General features: G+C 49.2%; 9 protein-coding genes across 9 annotated transcripts; 3 read left to right on the forward strand and 6 right to left on the reverse strand.

The window, feature by feature from the left end:
* Nucleotides 1-23: 23 nt before the first annotated feature.
* On the forward strand, nucleotides 24-3,930 carry N7537_010197 (ankyrin repeat domain-containing protein; the record flags this gene model as incomplete). The annotated part of the gene is made up of 2 exons (XM_056901251.1): nucleotides 24-1,600; nucleotides 1,698-3,930. 2 exons carry the CDS (start codon nucleotides 24-26, stop codon nucleotides 3,928-3,930), a joined length of 3,810 nt encoding a protein of 1,269 aa, XP_056749919.1.
* An 852-nt stretch (nucleotides 3,931-4,782) lies between these two features.
* On the reverse strand, nucleotides 4,783-9,206 carry N7537_010198 (uncharacterized protein; the record flags this gene model as incomplete). The annotated part of the gene is made up of 6 exons (XM_056901252.1): nucleotides 4,783-8,349; nucleotides 8,405-8,740; nucleotides 8,800-8,901; nucleotides 8,953-9,004; nucleotides 9,055-9,080; nucleotides 9,150-9,206. 6 exons carry the CDS (start codon nucleotides 9,204-9,206, stop codon nucleotides 4,783-4,785), a joined length of 4,140 nt encoding a protein of 1,379 aa, XP_056749920.1.
* Nucleotides 9,207-10,411: 1,205 nt separating this feature from the next.
* On the reverse strand, nucleotides 10,412-11,499 carry N7537_010199 (uncharacterized protein; the record flags this gene model as incomplete). The annotated part of the gene is made up of 2 exons (XM_056901253.1): nucleotides 10,412-11,253; nucleotides 11,316-11,499. The coding sequence occupies 2 exons, from the start codon at nucleotides 11,497-11,499 to the stop codon at nucleotides 10,412-10,414; spliced, it is 1,026 nt and encodes a 341-aa protein (XP_056749921.1).
* A 213-nt stretch (nucleotides 11,500-11,712) lies between these two features.
* N7537_010200 (uncharacterized protein) lies at nucleotides 11,713-11,936 on the reverse strand (the record flags this gene model as incomplete). Its single annotated transcript, XM_056901254.1, has 2 exons — nucleotides 11,713-11,829; nucleotides 11,850-11,936. 2 exons carry the CDS (start codon nucleotides 11,934-11,936, stop codon nucleotides 11,713-11,715), a joined length of 204 nt encoding a protein of 67 aa, XP_056749922.1.
* A 184-nt stretch (nucleotides 11,937-12,120) lies between these two features.
* N7537_010201 (GPI anchored serine-threonine rich family protein) lies at nucleotides 12,121-12,979 on the reverse strand (the record flags this gene model as incomplete). The annotated part of the gene is made up of 2 exons (XM_056901255.1): nucleotides 12,121-12,777; nucleotides 12,827-12,979. 2 exons carry the CDS (start codon nucleotides 12,977-12,979, stop codon nucleotides 12,121-12,123), a joined length of 810 nt encoding a protein of 269 aa, XP_056749923.1.
* A 1,287-nt stretch (nucleotides 12,980-14,266) lies between these two features.
* noc4 (ribosome biosynthesis protein NOC4) lies at nucleotides 14,267-16,014 on the reverse strand (the record flags this gene model as incomplete). Its single annotated transcript, XM_056901256.1, has 3 exons — nucleotides 14,267-15,299; nucleotides 15,349-15,560; nucleotides 15,610-16,014. The coding sequence occupies 3 exons, from the start codon at nucleotides 16,012-16,014 to the stop codon at nucleotides 14,267-14,269; spliced, it is 1,650 nt and encodes a 549-aa protein (XP_056749924.1).
* A 119-nt stretch (nucleotides 16,015-16,133) lies between these two features.
* atp4 (F1F0 ATP synthase subunit 4) lies at nucleotides 16,134-17,302 on the forward strand (the record flags this gene model as incomplete). The annotated part of the gene is made up of 4 exons (XM_056901257.1): nucleotides 16,134-16,251; nucleotides 16,317-16,771; nucleotides 16,832-17,054; nucleotides 17,107-17,302. Coding segments are annotated over 4 exons (822 nt in total), but the record flags the coding sequence as incomplete, so codon positions are not given.
* A 603-nt stretch (nucleotides 17,303-17,905) lies between these two features.
* N7537_010204 (tetratricopeptide repeat protein) lies at nucleotides 17,906-19,349 on the forward strand (the record flags this gene model as incomplete). The annotated part of the gene is made up of 6 exons (XM_056901258.1): nucleotides 17,906-18,508; nucleotides 18,582-18,621; nucleotides 18,680-18,773; nucleotides 18,827-19,133; nucleotides 19,195-19,259; nucleotides 19,311-19,349. The coding sequence occupies 6 exons, from the start codon at nucleotides 17,906-17,908 to the stop codon at nucleotides 19,339-19,341; spliced, it is 1,140 nt and encodes a 379-aa protein (XP_056749926.1). The 3' UTR covers nucleotides 19,342-19,349.
* Nucleotides 19,350-19,487: 138 nt separating this feature from the next.
* On the reverse strand, nucleotides 19,488-20,953 carry N7537_010205 (uncharacterized protein; the record flags this gene model as incomplete). Its single annotated transcript, XM_056901259.1, has 2 exons — nucleotides 19,488-20,130; nucleotides 20,217-20,953. The coding sequence occupies 2 exons, from the start codon at nucleotides 20,951-20,953 to the stop codon at nucleotides 19,488-19,490; spliced, it is 1,380 nt and encodes a 459-aa protein (XP_056749927.1).
* Between the last annotated feature and the right edge of the window lie 356 nt (nucleotides 20,954-21,309).

Raw genomic sequence — 21,309 nt, forward strand, 5'->3', positions numbered from 1 at the left:
ACTTGTGTATCGGGAACCGTCCGATGGCCCTTCAACTGCTCCCAAGAGCAGAAGCGCAGGGGGCAGACCCTACACAATCTCTTAATGCAGCATTGAAGAATTTTGAGAATACCCTGACAGAGGAGCAAAAACGAGAGTTTCAAAAAAGCACCACCACACCAGATATTGCCAGCGTTATAGAGTTTGTCGCAGAGATTGATGCTAGAAATAGCAGCACAACGAGGAGGTGCGTGGCTCCACGGCTATGTACCTTTTTAGAGGCAACACAACAGTTCACCGGCGTCGTCGACACCTTCATTAGTTCTAATCCGATAGTAGCCGCCCTCGTCTGGGGAGGTATAAAGACTGCTATATTGACGGCGAGTAATGTGGCCTCATACTTTGACAAAGTCACAAACATGATCATGCGTATCGGCAAATCTTCTCCGACATACCAACAATTTGGCCTACTCTACCCCGGCTCTACTGGCCTCCAAAGTGCCCTTTGTGATTTCTACGCCGTCATCATTCATCTCTGTGTCAAGGTAATCGAAGTCTCCCGTCGAACCGCCCTCAAACAAACTCTTTCCTCGATCCTAAGCCCTTTTGAATCAGAGTTTAAGCCATTCCTAGATCTGCTAGATGAAGCTACACATAAGATAAACCTGGAGGTATCACTCGCATCAAAGCAAGCAGACAAAGAAGCGAAAAAGCTGCTAGAATATGAAAGTCAACAGAATTCAACATTCCGACCAAAAACCCTAGATTTCTACAAAACATCACTGAAACAACAAGCCGATGCAAGCGAGTGGCGAATGAAATTGAAAAAAAAGGAAATGGCGAAATTGAAGACAATCATTCGAAACAATCTTTCTCCTATCAACCAGGACCCTCATTTGAGACAGGTCCTGAAGCAACGAGTTTCAACCACAGCTGAATGGTTTCAGAGAGAGTTAGTGTTTGATGAGTGGAAAAACGATCCGCAAACTGCGATACTCTGGTGTTTAGGCACCATAGGCATGGGCAAGACAGTGCTTATGTCTAATGTGGTAGACCAGCTACGGTTACATACAGCCCGCAAGAGCAATGAGACTGTATCTTACTACTTTTGCCGCATCGACAACGAGGCATCTTTGTCTGCGAGGGAGATTCTTGGGAGTCTTGCCCGTCAAATCCTCAATACTCATATTGAGCAAAGCGGATATGAAACTCTACTCTCCTTGCAGGAGACCACGCAGGATCTTAGCACGACTGACGTCGTTAAGTTCTTGTTGTCTCATCTGGAGGCTGCTAATGGTGATAAGTACTATGTTATCCTGGATGGACTGGATGAATGTGACAGCAATCGGGTTCAAGCGGTGGCACGGGCTATCGCCGAGCTCTGCAGCAACTATGTTGGTTTCAAAATTCTCTGCGCAGGCCGACCCGGACTTGAAAAACAGTTCAAATACACCGCACCGCAGTATAGAATCATAGTAAATGAGGAAAAGGTCAAGTCGGACATGGATCACTATATCACCAAGACGTTGGAAAAGTGTCTAGAGGATGAGACTTTGATTCTCGGGGAACCAGCAATCATCACAGAGATATACAACACCTTAAGGGGCAAAGCTGGAGGAATGTAAGTGTTAACGCCACTAAATCGAAGACACATGTCAAGATTAGGCTATGTGACTATGCAATCCTAAATGCACTGCTAATAGACTCAAAAAACATAGGTTTCTTTGGGCAAGTCTTTGTATTGAAGAGCTTTGTGCGCAGAATTGTGATCACGACATCCTAGAAGCACTAAAGCATCTTCCGCAGAGCTTGGCTGAGCTCTATGATCGAAAACTTTGTCGCGTTCGAGAGGGACGGGCAGCCCTGCAGGCAATGAAACTGCTACAATATTGTGGGACAGTGAAAAGGCCATTGACAGTCACGGAATATCGAGAAGCCCTTAGTCTTTCTCTCGAGCAAAAGACCTTTGACCACGGAAAGGTCCCCAATGACATGGATAGGATCATCAATGGTTGTTGCGGATTAACATTCGTTGACGAAGAGGAAGACACTATACACTATGTTCATCGTAGTGTGCAAGAACGTCTTTTTATCACAAATGGTCTACACATAGCGCAATTCGAGGTGTCAAGCGCCGACCAGAATTTCGGGTTCCTTTGCATGATATATCTGGATTTTACCGACTTCAAGCGTCAGTTGACGAAACTGAAGAATGGTTCCGGTACTCCCATCAACCCCCTTCAGCTCGGTACTAGTACTCTACCCACCCGCTCTTCCAGTAGAGTTACTAGTAAGATAGCCCAAAGGCTTCTTTCCCGTCATCGCCAGCTGCAGCATTTCAGCACTCGGGGGGTAGAGAGGACAGCACAAAAAATACTTGGTGGGGATGCTTCCCAGCCGGAGCGAGGGTTTCAGTTTCTCAATTACGCCAGGGCCTACTGGCTCAACCATCTGGCTGATTTGACTCCGGATACGAATAGTACTATGTGGGGATTGTTTTGCCGGTGCATCGAAGGCGATGATGTTCTTACATGCAGACCATGGGAGTCGGAACAGCAGACTGATACCAAGATAAACGATATACCAGAGGCTATACAATGGTTATCGGCCCATGGTCATTACGCATTACTTTTATACTATGAAAGACATCAGTCTCAGATTTTCTCCGAAAATATGGTGGATTTCATCCTTCAGCGCGCTGACATTCACAATCGTTATCGATACACCGAGGTGCTCGTTCGCCTTAGCGATACCAGCAGCATCTTGAATCGTGGATTTTCATATTCTGCGATACATGGATGTGTTCGTTCCCTAGCCATGTTACTCCAAGCAGGGGCTGACATTGATGCCCGAGTAAATGACAGAACAGCCCTCCAAGCGGCAGCAGAAGCAGGTCATCTTGACGTTGTGCAGGCGCTGTTAACAGCAAAAGCAAATGTCAACTTATCTTCTTCTGCTAAATATGGTGCACGAACAGCTCTCCAGGCAGCGGCAGGGGGAGGTCATCTCGAAGTAGTGCAGGCGCTGCTAAGAGCAAAAGCAGACGTCAACGCATTTGCTAAATATGGTGCACCAACAGCTCTCCAGGCAGCAGCAGGGGGGGGTCACCTCGAAGTGGTACAGGTGCTGCTAAGAGCAAAAGCAGACGTCAACGTATTTTCTGCCGAGTATGGCGAACGGACAGCTCTCCAAGCGGCAGCAAAAGGAGGTCATCTCGAAGTAGTGCAGGCGCTGCTAAGAGCAAAAGCAGACGTCAACGCATTTGCTAAATATGGTGCACCAACAGCTCTCCAGGCAGCAGCAGGGGGGGGTCACCTCGAAGTGGTACAGGCGCTGCTAAGAGCAAAAGCAGACGTCAACGCATTTTTTGCTGCTAAATATGGCGAACGGACAGCTCTCCAAGCGGCAGCAGAAGAAGGTCATCTTAAAGTGGTACAAGCGCTGCTAAGAGCAAAAGCAGACGTCAACGCATTTTATACTGGATATAGCAAACGGACAGCTCTCCAAGCGGCAGCAGAAGGAGGTCATATTGAAGTGGTACAGACACTATTAGCAGCAGGAGCAGACGTCAATGCATCTCATGCTAAATCTACTGGCAGAACAGCCCTTCAAGCGGCGGCAGGAGGAGGTCACCTCGAAGCGGTGCAGGCGCTGCTAAGAGCAAAAGCAGACGTCAACGTATTTTCTGCCGAGTATGGCGAACGGACAGCTCTCCAAGCGGCAGCAAAAGGAGGTCATCTTGAAGTGGTGCAGACACTGCTAGCAGCGAAAGCAGATATTGACGTTGAAGCTGACGTTAAGGCTGGCATTGAAGATTCCGGCAAAACAGCCCTCAAAATGGCGGAAATAGCAGGTCACACTGAGGTGGTGCAGGCATTGTTAGCAGCGGGATCTAAAGATCCTCAAACCCACAGGAGGAGGCTGCTTAGGTTTAATGGAGACATTGAATAGTCTCACGCGACGCGAAGGGATGATTTGCTATAATCGCAAAGACTTGTTCGTGCAATAGAACGCCAACTTTCTACTTCCTATGATATATTGAGAGTGCAGTAGTCGATTTGCCGAGCACGTTGTGGCCGTTTGAGTTGAGACATCATGAAATTGTTATAACGCACAGCGCGCTTAGCTAGAGACCTGGCAAATTGACTAAAAGTACGAATAAGAAGAAAGCCATCAATTAGCTAGTCGAATATGAGCAAGCAAAAATTGTCAGAAGCGAGGTGTCTGGAATGGAGGATGAGGTTGAATCAAAAGACAGAGAGCTTGATAATACCATTCTGATATCTATATAATACTGCGTGTAGTACTCCACCTACAAGCAATCTCCGGTGGACGACTGTACTCTGTCTCCCAAGCCCATCCATCCCGCAAATGACAACACCAAGCAAGGCAAGGCCCATCGCTATGTGCGAGAAGGGCTAGGATTATATTGGAAGGGTATTAGGTAGCCATTAATTTGCGAGGAAAAGTCAAGCATTGAAAGTCAATAGGGGCACCTGAACACCTGCGTGGCTAACGACGAGGGTGGGTGGCAATAGACAGTGCGGGCCGTGGTCGTAGACGCATATCGATATCCCGAGGTCTACTATAGGGCTGAACTACACAAATCCATCAACCACAGGGCAATTCTCAAAACCTCAAACAGTGTTTTTTTTATTTTCGTATTATCTTAAATGCAACTTGATGTCATCCGGGTACATTCATGAACCCATAACGATCCTAAGAATCAAACGACAACGACAAGAATACATCTGTCCCATTTCCACTCCAATCCCGAGATCCATCTTCATCCTCCCTATCCCATCACCACTTGTGCTTTTCCTTGATCCCAGCCGCCGGGGACCAGGGTACTAATTGGTTCCCCAAGTCATTGGATGGCTCCTTGACGGTACCCGTACCACCTTGGCTGCGGTCATTCGACGTGTTAGTGCATCCGTCAAGGCTGGCAGGACCTCTATTCCAGTACCCGACAGCATCGATTTTCTGCACGACAGTTTTAGCAAGTTGGAACATTGCTCCAATTCCCGAATGAGCGACTTCAGCTCCCAGGGTACTCAGCTCCTGGTTCGCAGTAGAGGGAACGACATTTGTGATATCTGCACCGAGCAGATCTGTCGCACACCAGGACTCATTGCGGTCACCAGGTTCCAGGAAGGAATTTGATTTCATGATATCGTCCACTTTGCTGCTGACAATTGAGGCTTGCCACCACTGTTTTCCATCCTTGACCATTTTCTCAAGCGGGGCGTTCTGCAGAACCATGATACCTGGATCCAGAATGGAGGGGATGGCGAAGAGTTCTTGGGTTTCGCTGATTTGGAGAAACAGGTTCTTGCTCTTTTCCGAGAAGTAATGGTGACGACTCCATCGTTCCATGAACACCTTCTCGATTTTGAACTTTGACGCAGGCGGTAGACGGACCAGCATACGGAGATGTTTATTGTTTGGTTCTATCCGGATGCTTTTCGCCATCATTCGTGCAGCTTCGTCAAGCTCCGGGTCAGCTCCCGTAATGTATTCGATAAAGCCTTGTACCCTAGCAGCTGCATCCCAGACTTGTGAAGGGAAACTCAAGTGCACCGTGCCTAGGGAGATCTCAGGATAACGAATCATAGCATGCCCATATTCATTAACAGAGATAACAATGGTTCTGTTCGGACCAACACGGCACCAGAACTCGTACTTTATGCCTCGGTGGCTGTACTTTTGGTCGAACAGACGAGATTGATTGACCTCCAAGTCGATGAGGTAGTCAATGTCCACTGGGGAGGAAGTCAAGCGCTCGAAGAATGAGGCTGGAGGCGGTGTCAAGTTATTCTTAGAGAAGAACAGCTGGTGAATCTCCCTGTAGCTCATCTCCCTCTCTTTGGTTGAAGCTGGCAGACTGGGCATGAACATAAGACCGAACTGGAATTGAAGACTCAACGTTCCGGGAAAGCTGCGGACTGCATCAAGAATTGGTCGAAGGAAGCGAAATAGAGACTCTGTTGAGTCATAAACGAGCTTCTTTTCTTTTGATGATTTCACAACCGTCTTCGTGGGAGAAGCAATGCTTTTTTGTGGCTGTGCTTGTGTTGACTTAGATACTGTTCTTCGGTGCCAGAAATTAACGACTGGGGCGTGAACATTTCCCTTGTGCTCTGCATTGGTTTCAGTGTTTTCCTTTCGCTCCCGGGTATCAGCAGTGTGGACTTCAATCTTTGCCCTTTTCACTACTTTGGTTACCTCATCCACCCAATGAAAAGCCTTGTCGGGAGGCCGCTGATGGAACATTTTCTCACGGAATTCCCTTGTCTGTGTCTCATCTGAGACCGCCAGCTTTTCGCCAACTTCAGTTTCCGTACCTTGCTCCTCGCCTTTGGAGCCGCATGGTTGCAAAGAAGCATTACTCGAGCGAGGAGAAAGCATCTGAGGTGAGATATCAATGAGATCTGGATGAAGAAATGGCACCTTCTCAGCCCCCTGACCAGGGTCTTGATGTGGCTGAATACCACGGGGAGAACTGAGAAGCGAGCTAGAGGACAGACCTCGAGGTGCAGGATCAATTGGGTTAGCATAAAGGAGCATAGAAATCTCCTCAATGCTAGGGATTTCCGGGGCTGGATTTTCCTTGATCTGCTTGAGCAGGTATTCCAGTGCTACTTCATCCGCCTTGCTGCGAAATTCAGCAGCGTGTTCGGGTTCCTGTTCGTCTTCCAATACGTCGCTCTGGCTATAAGAGCCAGCAACCTCTGAATCAGGCAATGGCGCACCTGTTGCGAGTCCTGGCTGGGCAGGCTCGCTAGTAACAGAGGCTGGAGTCGTCGCATGGAGGATCATCAGATCTTCGGTTGGCCCAGAACAAGGAGAGATGGTCGAAGTTAGCTGAGGTTGCATGGTTGTATCATCGATATTGGGTGTATCGAAAATATCATCAGTTTGAGTAGAAGTAGTAGCCTCACGATGCTGGAATTGGTCATGTTGAGCATCTGTAGAATCCTTGGGACCGCTTGATGGGACTGTAGCTGGCGGATCGAACGCAACGATGTTTTTCAAACCACTATCCAGGCTCTTCACTTCACAATCAAGATCAATGAGAGGGCTGAGGTCTTCTGTGTCCTCTTTTCTGAGATCCAGCTGAGTGGATGTGGTGCTTGGGTGTTTTTGATCTGTTATTTTTGGCTTGTTGGACAATTCCTCCATTCGAGTTTCCCTCGAGGTCTTGGCCGTATCAATAATTAACCTTATCTGCCCCATCACTGAATCGACACTTCGCCCTTGGGGTGATGTATTCACCTGTGAATCCACTGTCTCGAGTATGCCAAGAGGCTGGGCCCTGTCGACTCTTGGAGAACTAGAGCGACTAGTCGGCTTCTCTTCTTTGTTAGCTGGAGAGAAAGCCAAACCAGCTGCATCTGACTTTTCTTCCGACTGTTTGGGTGTTGCACCCGGATGAGTGGACAGAACTGGGGGACACGGGGTGGCAATTGATTTCGGTTCTTGAGTAGAAGTAGAAGTCACAGGACCGGTTACCTTAGACCTTGTTTCCGATTGTTTAGAAGCTGCGTTTGGAACAGTGGGGTTAGCCGCGCTACGAACAATCCCGACGGCTCTTTGTTGAGGGACTGAGGCAGACGAACCGGCTGCCTGTTGCTCCCTCATTCTCTCCCTATAGCTGAGTCTGCTAAACAGAGAGGTAATTGAGCCACGAGGGGTGCCTGTTGGCTTCTCTTGTCGAGGCTGGATAGGGGGTGCTACAGTTCCATCTGGTCGCATAACCACACGTCCTTTGATGCCTGCCGGATTGGGCTTGAATGGGCTGGACTGTCTCTGGTCCCGTGGCGCGGAAACGCCGGACTCAGGTGGAGGCTTGGACCCAACAATCTCAGGGAAGGTGGGCTCATCTCCCAGTGGTGTTTTTATACGACTGTCGGTTGCCAAAGGCCGTTTATCGACACCCCGAGAGATCCAATTGTCGACATCTTTTGCCTTCCCAGTAGAGAGAAACGGGTGCTGAGCATCGCCCCTCTCGGGAGAGGTCTCACTTTTAGGCAGGAGATGCTGATCAATCTCCCCTAGAAGGGGGTCGTTTTTCGGACCTATCTCTGGAAAATAATAGTCTTCCCAATCTCTAGTAATGCTCGCTTCCTTCAGGACCACTTGCGGCGGCTGCCGAAGTTTGCGAAGTGGACGGAATTCGTTAGCGAGCTCGTCGAATTCACAAACCACCAAAATTATTATCTTTGGAAGACGAAGAGAGGCATTTCGGTCGATTAAAATACGCCACAAGGCAGTGGCACTGATCTGCGCATATGTCATGACGCGAAAGGTAGCGTTTTCCCGTTTTGGAGTAAGGATGATCAGCCCTTGGTTTTGGTTCTCAATGAGATCCTAGAAAATATATATTAACATACAGGACTTAGAAAAAGAAGAATCAGGACTATACCAAGCACTCTTCAAGGGAGTCGAGTATATCCATTGCCCCCTTGATGTTGTCCATGTCCTGTGCAGAAATACGGAGCCCTCGGGCTTCCTGCACTGTAATTTGTGTTTCTGTCATTTCGGAAATTCGACGTAGGAGAGGGCCTGATTCATGAGAGATGGGACCTAATCCCACCTGCGAGGGATACCAGAACTTGACAACGGGTCCATCGCTAGTGGGTTGTGTCGGCATAATTTCCTCCACTAGGGTTTCCACCCCTGGCTGCGCATCGCTTCCGTAGCCAAGAAGGGGATTGGGATCGAAGTAGGCCGAGATCGGAATTTGCCGAACTCTCGGCATCTTGAGTAGGAGACATTAGTACAATATAACTTGCGTGCTGGGGAGGCATTGAAACATACCTCAAGTAGATCATCATTGCGATGCTCTTCGATATAAGTTGCAAGAAGCGATGTGATTTCGACATCGAATTCATCATCGAACTGACCAGTTACAATCAAGAACTGGGTAGGATTAGCAGAGCCACCATTATAAATAGTATACAACGGACTCACATGCTTATCAGATTGATATTGGACCTTGATCGAAGCACCGGGATTCAATTTCCTATAAAAGAGTCAGTTTTGATCAATATAAGTGTACATAGTATGCCATACTTGAGCTTGTCTCGAAATTCAGAAATCTATATCGAGCCTGGTCAGTCCCAGCCATTCGGAATGATAAGCACGAGGATGTTAGGATATAAACTTACCCCTCGGTCCTCCAGTGACCACATTGAACTCAAATAAAGCGTCCGGCTATTAGCCATCTCGGATTATATGTTGAAGAGCTATGGGTGGGCAGGTGTGACGATGCGCACTTGGATGAGGATGGACCCAAATAAATTGGAGTCGGCCGTCAACTGGGCGGACGGGAATCGACTAGGGACGGTGGAACGGATGCAAATGGATTGGAGACAGAGCTTTTTAAGCTTTCAATCGATTTGAAGACGTGGATTAGTTTAAAACATGTTTGAAGAAAGCAATTCAGCAAGAGGTATGTTGATCGGCCCTTGAGTAAGAGACAGGTGAAGGCAAATCGATTACAGAAGGACTAGGTAAACGGCACCTAGACAATCGATTTGATGAAGCACACTGTAGTTAACATTGCATATGAGACGAAGATGAAGATGAAAATGAAAGAGGAAGTAGAGGCGAAATAAAAGAGTCAAGTGAGGTATGTTTCTTGTTATGGCAGCGACGGCGTCCAAACCTTCCTGAATGGAAGGAACAACTAGAGTCTCTCGTGTCTATCAACTTGGAAGTCAGTGGCAAGCGATGGACGTGTGAACGCGCGGTGCTATCTTATATCAAAGACAATAAGATTGGATTACAATAATGCATGGAAGATGGGGAGTACATATAGAACAAATCAAGCAAAAGTAGAAAGAGTATAAATTTCTGAGCTGCATAATAACCACCCATAACATCTAGGCAGAAAGAAGATATGTAGCCACTCTCTTTAATGGTCTTCTGAACATGAAGCAAGAAACAAGACTCGCCACCATGTTCATCACGGTGTAATCATATCCAGGTAAAAATATGCAGGTCGTCAAGCGTCATATCTAACAAGAGGGGGTAACAGTACAACGGGGAAGGAGGTGAAAATGTAGGTGAAGGCAAGAGTAGAAACAGGAATACAAAAATCGAAGGGTACACGACGGAATTGAGCTCTGCCACGGGTATCTGCTGCAAAGGGAAATGAAACGCCATGCACCGGCCAAGAATGGTCTATGAGAAATGAAGAGGAGTGGTTGGCAGGGAGTGGGTTGTTGAGACATAGGATCGAGTGGAAACGATGAAATCGGGACGGAATAATGTTTTGGAAGGCGGTCGTGGCGTTAATTTGGCGACCAGTTTTTGGGGGGAGCTGAGCAGAGAGCAGAGAGAAGATGGGCGTGGTGATGGACAATTCGTATGGTTAAGGTTGGAGGTTGACACAGACAGCCGACAATGAACAAAGACAAAGCTCCAATCAGTCACTGGGTTTCCGACTTTCATTGAGCCGGATCGCCCACTTCATTTCTGTCTCGGTCTCCTTGACCTGAGCAAGTACACCAGCGATCATGTCGTTGTTAGATTTGGCAGACTCAATCGTCTCGCGGAAGTCGTTATCCTTCATTTCCTTATACGCGGAGTGCTGAGCGAGCAGTTTCTCATAAGATTCCTTGAGGGTGTCGAATTCCCTGTTCTTCTGATCCGCAAGAACCTCCAGCCGCTCGGTGGAATGTATATGTGTTTTCTGCGCGTTGGCGATAGTCGTGAACTCGGCCCAGATGGCATTGATGCGTTTTGCAAAATCTGCCTTGTCGCGTTTTGTGGCGCTAGATAGCACCTCGTACTGTGTCTCGTGGTGCTTGGCGATCTCTAGTGAACGGGCTTGTTCGCGATTGTGGTTCTCGCGCTCCTCGCGCATAGTATGGTTGGTCTGGTTTGCGTCCATTTCCGCGTCCTGTCGCTTGCTGCGCTCGTGCTGGAGCTCCGTTCTTAGTTCCTCCAGCTTCCGGTCTTTCCGTGCAATTGAATTGAGGTTGGTCTCGTTGACTTGCTCGAGGTTCCGTAGGCGCTCGTTCATGTTTTGCTGCTGGATCTTGTAGGCCTCGTTGGTTCTTTGGTACTCCTCCGCGCGGGACTTGTAGAGTGTGCATTCGCGCGTTAAGCGTGCTATTTCCTCTTGGAGATTGTGGATAACACGTCCGGATTTCCCTGTCGCCGCTGCATGGCCAACGGCTGACCATTCAGATGTAGGAGCATCGTTATTGTTCGTTTCGGCGGGGTTCGGAGGGTTCGAAGGAGATGAGGAGGCTCGATTGTAGCCTGGAGTGGGGGGGGGGGAGATCGTAAGCTTGGAAGTTGAGGGTAGGAGCGGAATTACCAACCATTCTGCCCTTCGGGGGCTGATTCATCGTCGAGGAATCCGTTATGCTGGTGCATATTCAATTGCGTGTCCACATGCGGAAGATTGACCTGTGGCGCTTCTGCACGGATAGGGGGGTCAGCAGCAATCGGTATAAGATTTTTGCTAGGGCTGAGACGCTTCATGACCCGTTTGAAGCCCCCCATGGTGACCGCCCGCGCCTGTCATGAGGAACCAGATGGGAAGAACAAGACGGGAGCAAAAACCAGTAGACCTGTGAAGGGAAAGGCTCATACCAGTATTAGAAGCCAATTGAGCTAGATGTGAGGTCGTTGTCTTATGATTTCGCTTATTCATCTAGGCATCGCAAGGGAGGCCTCTGATCAATAAAGGCGCTGTCTCATGCAATTGTTAAAAGATCAATGACTAAAACAAAACGATACTGCAGAAGATCCCAAAATAAGGAAGTAGCGGTAAGAAAGGTTGAAGTTGTGGAAGATCAGTCGATCATGGTTCTTTGTGTTCCAACTCCGCGTCTGTCAGGGAACGCCACTACGCTAGCGGAGAACGACAGGTCTGGTTGTCTTTTTTCCCTTTGCTTTTTCGTGTTTTGGTGTTTTTGTTCAGATTTTTGATAGTGCATGTATGCATGTCGGATGAGTTGAATATGCTGGATATAATTGATTACTTCCTCAACGCCTCAGGCCACCTATATATCAATGATATCCAGCGGTATTCTATATACAGGAATTAGACCATTTTTCCATAACTCAACCATAACACCGCATCCAAAAATAAGACCGACAACGCCAAAACGAAAGAATGAACTAGACAAGGTAGGCGAGGAGACCAACAATACCAATTACCAATTGTACGGAGTATTGCGGGATAGAAGCAGCACCAGTTTGCGAGGTTCCGGTGGAGGATGCTTCTTTGCCATTGACAACCTCGGTGCGGGTAGCCCTCAAGCTATCGGTTGAGCTGGCGACGGCTGAGCTAGAAGGGCTACCAGATGCGCTGGCAGAGGAGCTAATCAGCGCCTTGCTGGTAGTGCTGGTCATTGTGGTATGGGTTGCCTCGGTAGTACCCCCAGTGGTCGAGGTGCTAGGAGCGGAAGTAGTGTCGGTAGTGCCAGTGGTGGCTCCAGTGGTGGCTCCAGTAGTGGTACCGGTGTTGGTACCGGTGTTGGTACTGGTGTTGGTACCGGTGGTGGTACCGGTGGCTGTAGCAGTAGAAGCAGCAGTGCCAGTCTCGGACGTGGTATCCTTTGCGTCAGGGTCATCAGCCGCGGGCTTGCCAGCTGACTTCAGCAGAGCGGTATAGTTAGTCTGGTCTTTCTGCGAGATCTGGAAGGCATAGGTATCGCCGTCCTTGACATCGCTGTCAGGCGTCCAGGTGAAGGAGCCGCCCTTGCTCGAGGTGGTGATGGGCTTGACAGCTTGCAGGTCACCGGAGGAACCTTGGCGGAGGAGGATGGTCACAGGCTAAACGGAGTCAGTTTTGTTATGATTCAGCGGAGGATATACGTATTACCTGATCAGGATCGGCGCCAGTCCATGTAAGGGTAACCGGCTTGCCAGCTTTGAGGGGCTCCTTGGGCCAGGAAGTGAAGGATAGAGGGTCGGCTGCGAGACCAACGGACACGATGGAGGCCGTGACGGCAATAACACTCTTAGAAAAATGCATTGTAAAGAAAGAAAGTTAATAGATGGTTGGGATTTAAAGAAAGTGAGGTGATATCAGAAAAGGATTGTGTGGTATTCGCGAACTAAGTGAGCTTGTGATGGAGAACGCGATACAACTTCAACAATTTCGGTGGCGCATCGCGATTCTTAACTGACGGCAAAAATTCCCTGGATCTTTCCCAGGTCCACAGAAATGAGTATGAAAGCCGCCTGTCGGTATTCTAATGCTGAGACCCAAGGGCATTATGGGAGAATGTTACATTCCGATAGCCCTAATAATGAAGCATCAATACGTTACCTAAGAAAGCATGTAGTCTACCTTGTGTAGGGAATGCCTGCTATCTAGCATTTTAAATTCTCGAGAAATGGTAATTCAAGACTATGCCTGTGGGAGCTTTACCGGCCTTCATGGCAAGTGTACGGGAGGTTGCTGTCATTCGGTATGTTTGAGCGTAATGCCTGGGTCGCTGCACCAAGGCTTCATTTTCCTCATAGTAATGGTTAATTCGTATAATGAAGGGCTTATAACCCATCAACGAAAAGGGTGAAGTATGATGGCCCAATAACACTACTTGCCAGGAAATGCTGGAATGCCATCCCTTTCCGTTTTGTTTTGGTGAGGATCGATCTACAAGGCTCTAAGATCGTCTTTTACCGCCCATCAAGCATTTCCCGGGCTTTGCTCTACCATAGATCTCATACCAAGGGGTGCCATATGGTTCAGTTGTGTAGTCTGGGGGTTGGGGTAGCTTGATCGCAATCCATACGGCACGAAGAATACCGAATATTTCCCCAGCCTTGCAACTCAATAACCTAGGATATGTCAATAGAGTTCAATGGCATAAACTTATATACATAGGAAATAATACTAGCAATGACAATAATGGCACGAAGTTGAGTGGAGTTGAAAGAATGTATACGATCGAGTGTTACACGACTAGAGAATATATATCTCAAATGTACAACGTAAGCAGGGACAATATAGGTCTCAATGCCATTCTTGCTTCATCTATGGTGGTTGCAGAGCAATAATGAGCCCCAAGTCATATCAAATACATCGGCTTCCTTTGATTTGCTAGTTGGGGCTGTCCGTGGCCACTGCTGCGACGCCCATGTCCAATGTTTACTTTCAGAGTTGGACTTCTAGGGTTAGACCTGCAGCAAGGGATGTGTTGGTGGATGATCACTTCTATTCCAGGCAGGGAACTACGACTATACCCCGCAATCTCTAAACCCTTGAGACTCCATTGTCGAACAAATTGAATTGGTATACGCTGATATAGAACCCTCAGAACTCCCACAAATCCCGCATGAAACACCCCGGACCAGAGTCCACACCACCATCTTCCTCTAGTAGACGATCTGTGAAGATACGCTTGGGAATCTGGTACTCGACGACAGGAATCTTCTTGAGATTTCTCTCTTCCACTCCAAGATCTGCAGTTACCATGCCCGCATATGTGTGGTCAAGGAAATCTTCCAGACTGTATGCTTGCTTTGTGAACTGCTCGGAGATGATCCGTGCAATGGCCGCAACGTTGGGGTGGAAGTGAGATTGAAGGGTCTCAATCTCCCAAAGACTGCTCTCAATGGCGTTGGTCATGTTGGGGTCGGACTCGTTTGGATCGAACGGATCGTCCATGCCCTCTTTTTCCACTTGCGCGAGTTCATCCTTATCACGAATAGATCGGTGCAGCATGAATGTGGTTGTGGGATGGTTCTTGAAAAAGTTGTACATGAACGGGACGAGCACCACGATGGCGGAGGGAGGGGCATTCAATGCAAGACGAGCGAGACGCTTGATAAAGCTGGCAACCAATGTGGACGGAAGATGGGTTGAGGACAAGAAGGTGTTCAGCAGTCGGAAGAATCGTGATCTGTGCTTTGAGTGCAGCAACTCGGAATCCAGGAGAGAGTACAGCTTGGAGTAAAATTGAGGGTAGTCCAGGTTCTTTTCTTGGATCAGGTAGAAGAGACCAGATAGTGCGAGGAGAGATGTCGCACCACCCACATTGTATGAGTCCGTCAAGAAGTCCATGAGCAGTTCCGGTCGGTTGAACCACGGCTCGATGTTGTGGACCATCATACGCAGCAGGCTTTTCCGTTGTGATTGCGAGAGATTGTTTCGTAGAATGGCCAACCACGCCTCCTGTGCCTGCTTCCTGTGGGAGTTTGCCGAAACTAGGCGCTTATTCTTGGTGTCTCGTTTCGCGTAGAAGTTTTCGAACTTGTGTTCCGGTCCAGGTACCTCATCGCAGGTCTGAAGGATCTTAATCAGGGTTTCGAGGACTTCGGGGGTCCGTTTTGTGGAGGCATAATCACTGATATATGTTAGCCGCAAGACTCGACAGTAGGAAAAGATATACATACGCCATCTGTGTGAAAGTGTAGTACCTCACATCCTCATACTCCTTCACGAACTTCGCAACGGCTTCGGTCTGCAGATCCTGGCCGTTATTGGCCTCGATGATGGCCGCAAATATATCCTTGAAGAAACCCGTCGACCAAACGTTATTCTCCGCACCCGGAATATGGGCGAGGCGTTCCTTGACAATGCGCATGCTCAGCGTCAGAGCAGCAATCTAGACATCGTTAGTAATAGTAACGCCCGCCAGATCAGAATATACATACCTGGGAGGAAGCATCTGCCTCGCGCATGATAGCCACAAGAGCAGTCTGATAATCAAGGCAACGCTCTTTCAACCATGCCACGACGATTTTCTCGTTCTCAGCGGCACGGCTTGACTCGGTCAAATTTCCCCCGGCGATCAATCGGCTGAACACACGGCAAAGAGAGACGGCCACAGCCATCTCAGGGGTCTCGGCCGATTTCTCGACATTGAGCATGGATAGTAGGGTCGCAATATTGTTGTAGCCCTTCCGCGACTCCGCAATTTGATTCTCTAGCTCTTGAATAGTAGACAGTTTCTCGGCGAAATCGTCCCCGGCGACAGCGCGGCGCTTGGAGGATGGACCGCTGGCATTCTTGCCGCTCTTGCGCTTCTTAGAGCTCGAATCCGTAACAGGTGCAGGCATTTTGGGCTAGCGTCTTGTCTTGTACCGTGAACGAGGTTATCTGCAACTTTTTTTTATCGTTTGGACCATCTCGGATGCTGGTTTTTCCGAGGAACGGAACGACCGCCCGAAACGGCTAGCGTCTTCACCTCCTAGCCATCCCGAACCTCAAGTCTCCTCAATTCCGTTCACCCACCCCATTGACCAAGATTCTTCCATCTGCAACAATGGCTTCGCGTCTTGCTAAGAGCGCCATTGGTACGCTTTTTACGAACCTCGACCGTCTGATCGACTCGATGCCTTCAGTTACTAACTCACCCTAGGCGCATCCCGACTTCGGCCGGCCATTCCCGCCCGTGGTGTCCCTGCTGTCACTGCCAACCTGACCTCCTCTCGTCAGGCCTCCAACGTTCCCGCCGAGGAGCCCTCCAAGAAGGCGCAGTCGATCCTGAACGCCATCCCCGGCAACTCCCTGGTCACCAAGACCGCTACCCTGTCTGCCGCCGCCGGTCTGTCCATCGCCGCCATCAGCAACGAGCTGTACGTCATGAACGAGGAGACCGTCGCTGCTTTCTGTCTGCTGTCTGTCTTCACCGCTGTTGGCAAGTACGGTGGTCCCGCCTACCGCGAGTGGGCCGAGGGCCAGGTCCAGAAGCACAAGGACATCCTGAACGCTGCCCGTGCCGACCACACCAACGCTGTCCAGCAGCGTATCGACAACGTCTCCCAGATGTCTGGCGTTGTTGAGGTTACCAAGCAGCTCTTCGCTGTTTCCAAGGTAGGAATACTCGGTCGCGTACCTTGATACTTGGGTCGGTTGTTGACAGTCCGTTTGCAGGAAACCGCTCAGCTCGAGGCCCAGGCCTACGAGCTCCAGCAGCGCACTGCCCTCGCTACCGAGGCCAAGCAGGTCCTCGACTCGTGGGTGCGTTACGAGAACCAGGTCAAGCAGCGCCAGCAGCGTGAGCTTGCCGAGTCCGTCATTGCCAAGATCCAGAAGGAGCTTGAGAGCCCCAAGGTTCTCCAGCAGATCCTCCAGCAGAGCGTTGCTGATGTTGAGCGTGAGTTATCTACCAACTGACCTTTACATAGGATAGTGCTAACGATTCCCAGGCATCATGGCGTCCAAGGCCCTGTAAACGGGCTTAGTAGCTCACTGCATTCGGCATTGTGTACAAAACTATAAGGGCTATTTGCATCTGCCGAGTTAGACCTTGCAATACCATTTTGATTCTTACTCTATAATCGGACACACAAGGTTTCAAGACATGTTCTCAAACGAATTGGGTTTAGGAATGCCCACCGGTTGATGCCTGGCATATGAATCTGTCCGGGCCAATTTCATCGTAGAACACTTTCAACAGAATATGATACAAAAAGATCTTCAAGAGTGCCCTTTGAATGTATGTGACTGGTACCCCCCTAGAGCTATGTAGTATGTACTTTGAAGTAAACGCTGGGCATATTCAGGGCAAAGGCTGAGTCCACCCAAGGCGCCCTATGACATGCACGGTCTAATGCAGCACGCCACCCCCGGGACCGTGGAGAATGCGATAAGATATCCATAGATCTATAAGATTTGATCTGTCTGGGAAAATTCTATGTTATTGTATACATGTTGTCCCTGGGATATTCCAGAATTGCCAGTATTCCCAGTATTTCCAGCATTTAATATATTCTTTGTGTGCACACGGGATATCAGCCGTTGGCCAAGACCCCGGACCCCAGTCATCAGCCCCGTAGACGTGGACTTGCCGCCTACACAGCCACTGTGTATGATTGTGGTTATTTTTAATATTCATCCTCAGCCCTACATGTATTCTCGACAATCCTCCCTCACGCCTAACCTTACACCCGACTATCACACAGAGAAAAAGGCCCAGATCCACTCCCGCCACCCTCCGCTAAGTAGATGAGCATCATGCCCTCACTACGCAACATCCTCAACAAACGCGACGACCTCAGCACCACCCAAACACCCCAAAATGTACCAGCAATACCCCCAGCACCTGAGTTCAAGCTCATCCGCACAGACACACACACCCAGGAGATAATAATCCCACCATCCAACCCAAACGACCCAACCCCATACCTATCATCACCAACTCAAGAAGAGCCCACGTCTCCCCGCCGGAGCTTCCAACTCTTCAACCGCTCCCCCAGGCTCTCCTCTGCCTCGTCGCAATCCCCGCCCCGTCGCGAGCGCCGTCTCTCAAACCTCCTACATCTCGACCATCGCAGTCGCAGTAACTCGCGTGACTCCTCCGCTAACATCCCCGCGGACCTGCCGCAGATTGATGATGATCACGGCGCGAGTAAGCAGGAGCGGGAAGCATTGTGGGAGAAGAGAGCCACTGTGCTAGTACAGCAGAATCCACAGTTTGCGCATTCTGGCTCGTCGTTGCCGGGGCGCCAGGGTGAGGGAGAAGCGTCGCTAGGTTTGGGACTGGGGCTGGAACAGGCTAGGTCAAGGAGCTCGAGTCAGAGTCGGGTCAGTGTGGATCCAAAGGAAGATGTAGGTGGTTACTGTTTATATATTTGCGTGATGGTTGCGTTTATGGTTGGAATGTGGGACTAACGGATTATAGATTAATATTCAAGAGGCGATTCGACTGCATGAAGCTGGTGGTGAGTTCTGCTTCTCTATATTCAACTGGAGATATATGTTAATTGACATGGGTTATAGAACTCGAGCGATCAACTCACATGTTCGGACAACTTGCTGATCCAAATGGCGCAAATAATCCCTTGAGTCAGGTTCTTTTTGGCCTCGCACTACGGTAATAGCACGTCTAGCTCTTTCTCAATTTTCTAGATACTAATTAATGTCTAGACACGGCTGGGGTTGTCCTGTAGATACCGCACGCGCCGTGACCTATCTCTCCGCCGCAGCATCCAATTCCGCCGCGGTTGAAGCGGAGGCCCTCCGTGCTGGGGTCAAGAAAGGGGGAGTCGCCAAAGGCGAACTCGTTTTGGCCATGTTCGAGTTGGCCAATTGCTTCCGCAATGGGTGGGGTATAGCAAAGGATCCCCCTGCTGCTAGACAGTATTACGAGACTGCCGCGAACTTGGGTGACACTGATGCCATGAATGAAGCGGGCTGGTGTTACCTAGAGGGATTCGGGGGTAAGAAGGACAAGGTACGTGTTACCTCTGCTTAGGTCTATATTCTGTCCCTAATCTGACTCGATGTGATTATAGTTCAAAGCGGCCAAGTATTACAGACTTGCCGAGGAGAATGGGTGTCCTACTCTTGGGAATTCATGGTATGTTCAACTGACCGAGGATTTGGATTTTGCATCTAATGGATAATATAGGATCTGGAAAGACAAGTATAATCCGAAGTGAGTTGCTTCAACAAAGATTGCAGACTCTACCGTTACCTCCTTAATACGACGGAGGTAGTAATTACTATCTCTATTCTACGATTGATGTATTCTCACGGTCTCATTACTCGATGTCTCTTTAATTTTCCTACGTGTCACGTCAAGAATTCATGATCGATGTTCAATTATCCCATTATGCTCGGACTCTGCTGTCACCTTAGTATCACCGCCAGTAACATGCGCCTCCTCCCCATCAAAAATAGAAGCAATATCTTCAAGTGACCTCCCCCTGGTCTCAGGATAAGCCTTCCAAACAACAACCAAAACAACAATCAGCACGACCAAAAACACAAAATAATATTTCCAAGAAATCCTTTCAAACGCAATCGGGTTAATAAGCTGGTTAAATACCAGCGCTATATAATTTGAGATCACGGCAATAGCAACACCCTTAGCACGCAGCGAGGTCGTCCATATCTCAGCCGGGTACGCCAGAAGCAGCGGCGTGAAAGCGATATCGTAGCCCGCATAGTAGATGAACAAGAAGGGGATTACAGCTGTTCCGACAGCACTGGTACCCGTTGTCGTGAAGCTGCCTGATAACGCAGTGATGAAGATATAGCTGAACAGCATTATCACAGTCGATGTGATGAAGAGCATCCGACGGCCAGCGCGGTCGACAAGACACGCGCCTACCACACTCATTATCAGGTTCCAGAGTTGGAGGAAGCCGTTTATGAGGGTCTGGTCTGTTGTCGAGGTTATACCGATTGTATCGAGGATGAGAGTTAGGTAGTATGACACCACACCACTAGCGCAGATACGCAGTCAGCAACGGATCTCTCCATCCATTTTGATTTCACCTGAACAATAGTAAAGCCCAAATGCGACACTTACCCTCCATTCCACTGAGCAAAAATACCCAATGAAACACTCAGGAAAAGCCGATACCGATTCCCTGGAGTCCTAACACAATCGATCCAGCGCGCCTCTGGTCGAGCCTTCCGCTCTGCCGCCAGACCCTTGCTAATCTCCTCAATCTCAAAAGCCACCAACTGCGAATCCGCATCCCCACCAGCATGGAACCTAACCAACATACTCCTCGCCTCCCCGACCCGCCCGCAACTAAGCAGCCAGCGTGGGGATTCGGGCACAAACAAGGTGCCAGGTAAGGCAAGAATCGGGAACACAATCTGCATAAGCACAGGCAAACGCCACGCCCAGCTACTCTGCACATTCCTCATCCCGAAAGAAACCCACGCTGACAGCAAGGACCCGGCGTAGTACTGGCACATGTAGATGGCAGTGACGAGTGAGCGATGCGACGGGTACGCTATTTCCGTGACGAGGACGACAGCGCACTGAAACCAGGCGCTAGCGATACCGATCAGAAGGCGGGAGTAGATGAATGTATTGGGGTTTTGGGCGGCAGCTTGGAGCCCCGCGCCGAGGATGATGAAGATGTATCCGACTAGGATTGTGGGTTTGCGGCCGAAGCGGTTGGCGGACCACGCTTGGATGGGGAGGAAGACTATGCTGCCTATGTTTTGGAGGGCGTTTATGAAGCCGAGTTTTATTCCTTCTGGGTTATCCATGAAGGTTTGCCATTGTGGTAGGGATTGGAGGCCGTTCATTAGGGAGATGTCGTAGCCGAAGGTGCTGGAGAAGAGGATTAGGCTTCCTATTAGGATGTTTAGGTGGACTAGATGGGTTTTTTTCCACCATGGTTTGGACTAGGATTTGGTTGTTAATTGGCTTTAGATTGGGTATTTGATAGCATGGAGAGGGTTTATACCGAAATGAGTCCTAGGACAGCCCCTGCTGTGGGCTTGTCTTCCATGATGGGGTGGCCTTTCCATCAAAGCAGGCGAGAATGTTGTTAAGTAGCTGCGAAGCTAAAGATCATGCTGTCTGACTCCATGAAATTGTAGAGATCAATCTGCCCCCCTCTTTTCCGGCATCCCGTCACCCCGGATATCCTTCCAGGAGA

The sequence above is a fragment of the Penicillium hordei genome (assembly GCF_028827395.1).
Source record: "Penicillium hordei strain IBT 12815 chromosome Unknown utg000005l_segment0_segment0, whole genome shotgun sequence".
Taxonomy (NCBI): Eukaryota; Fungi; Ascomycota; class Eurotiomycetes; order Eurotiales; family Aspergillaceae; genus Penicillium; species Penicillium hordei.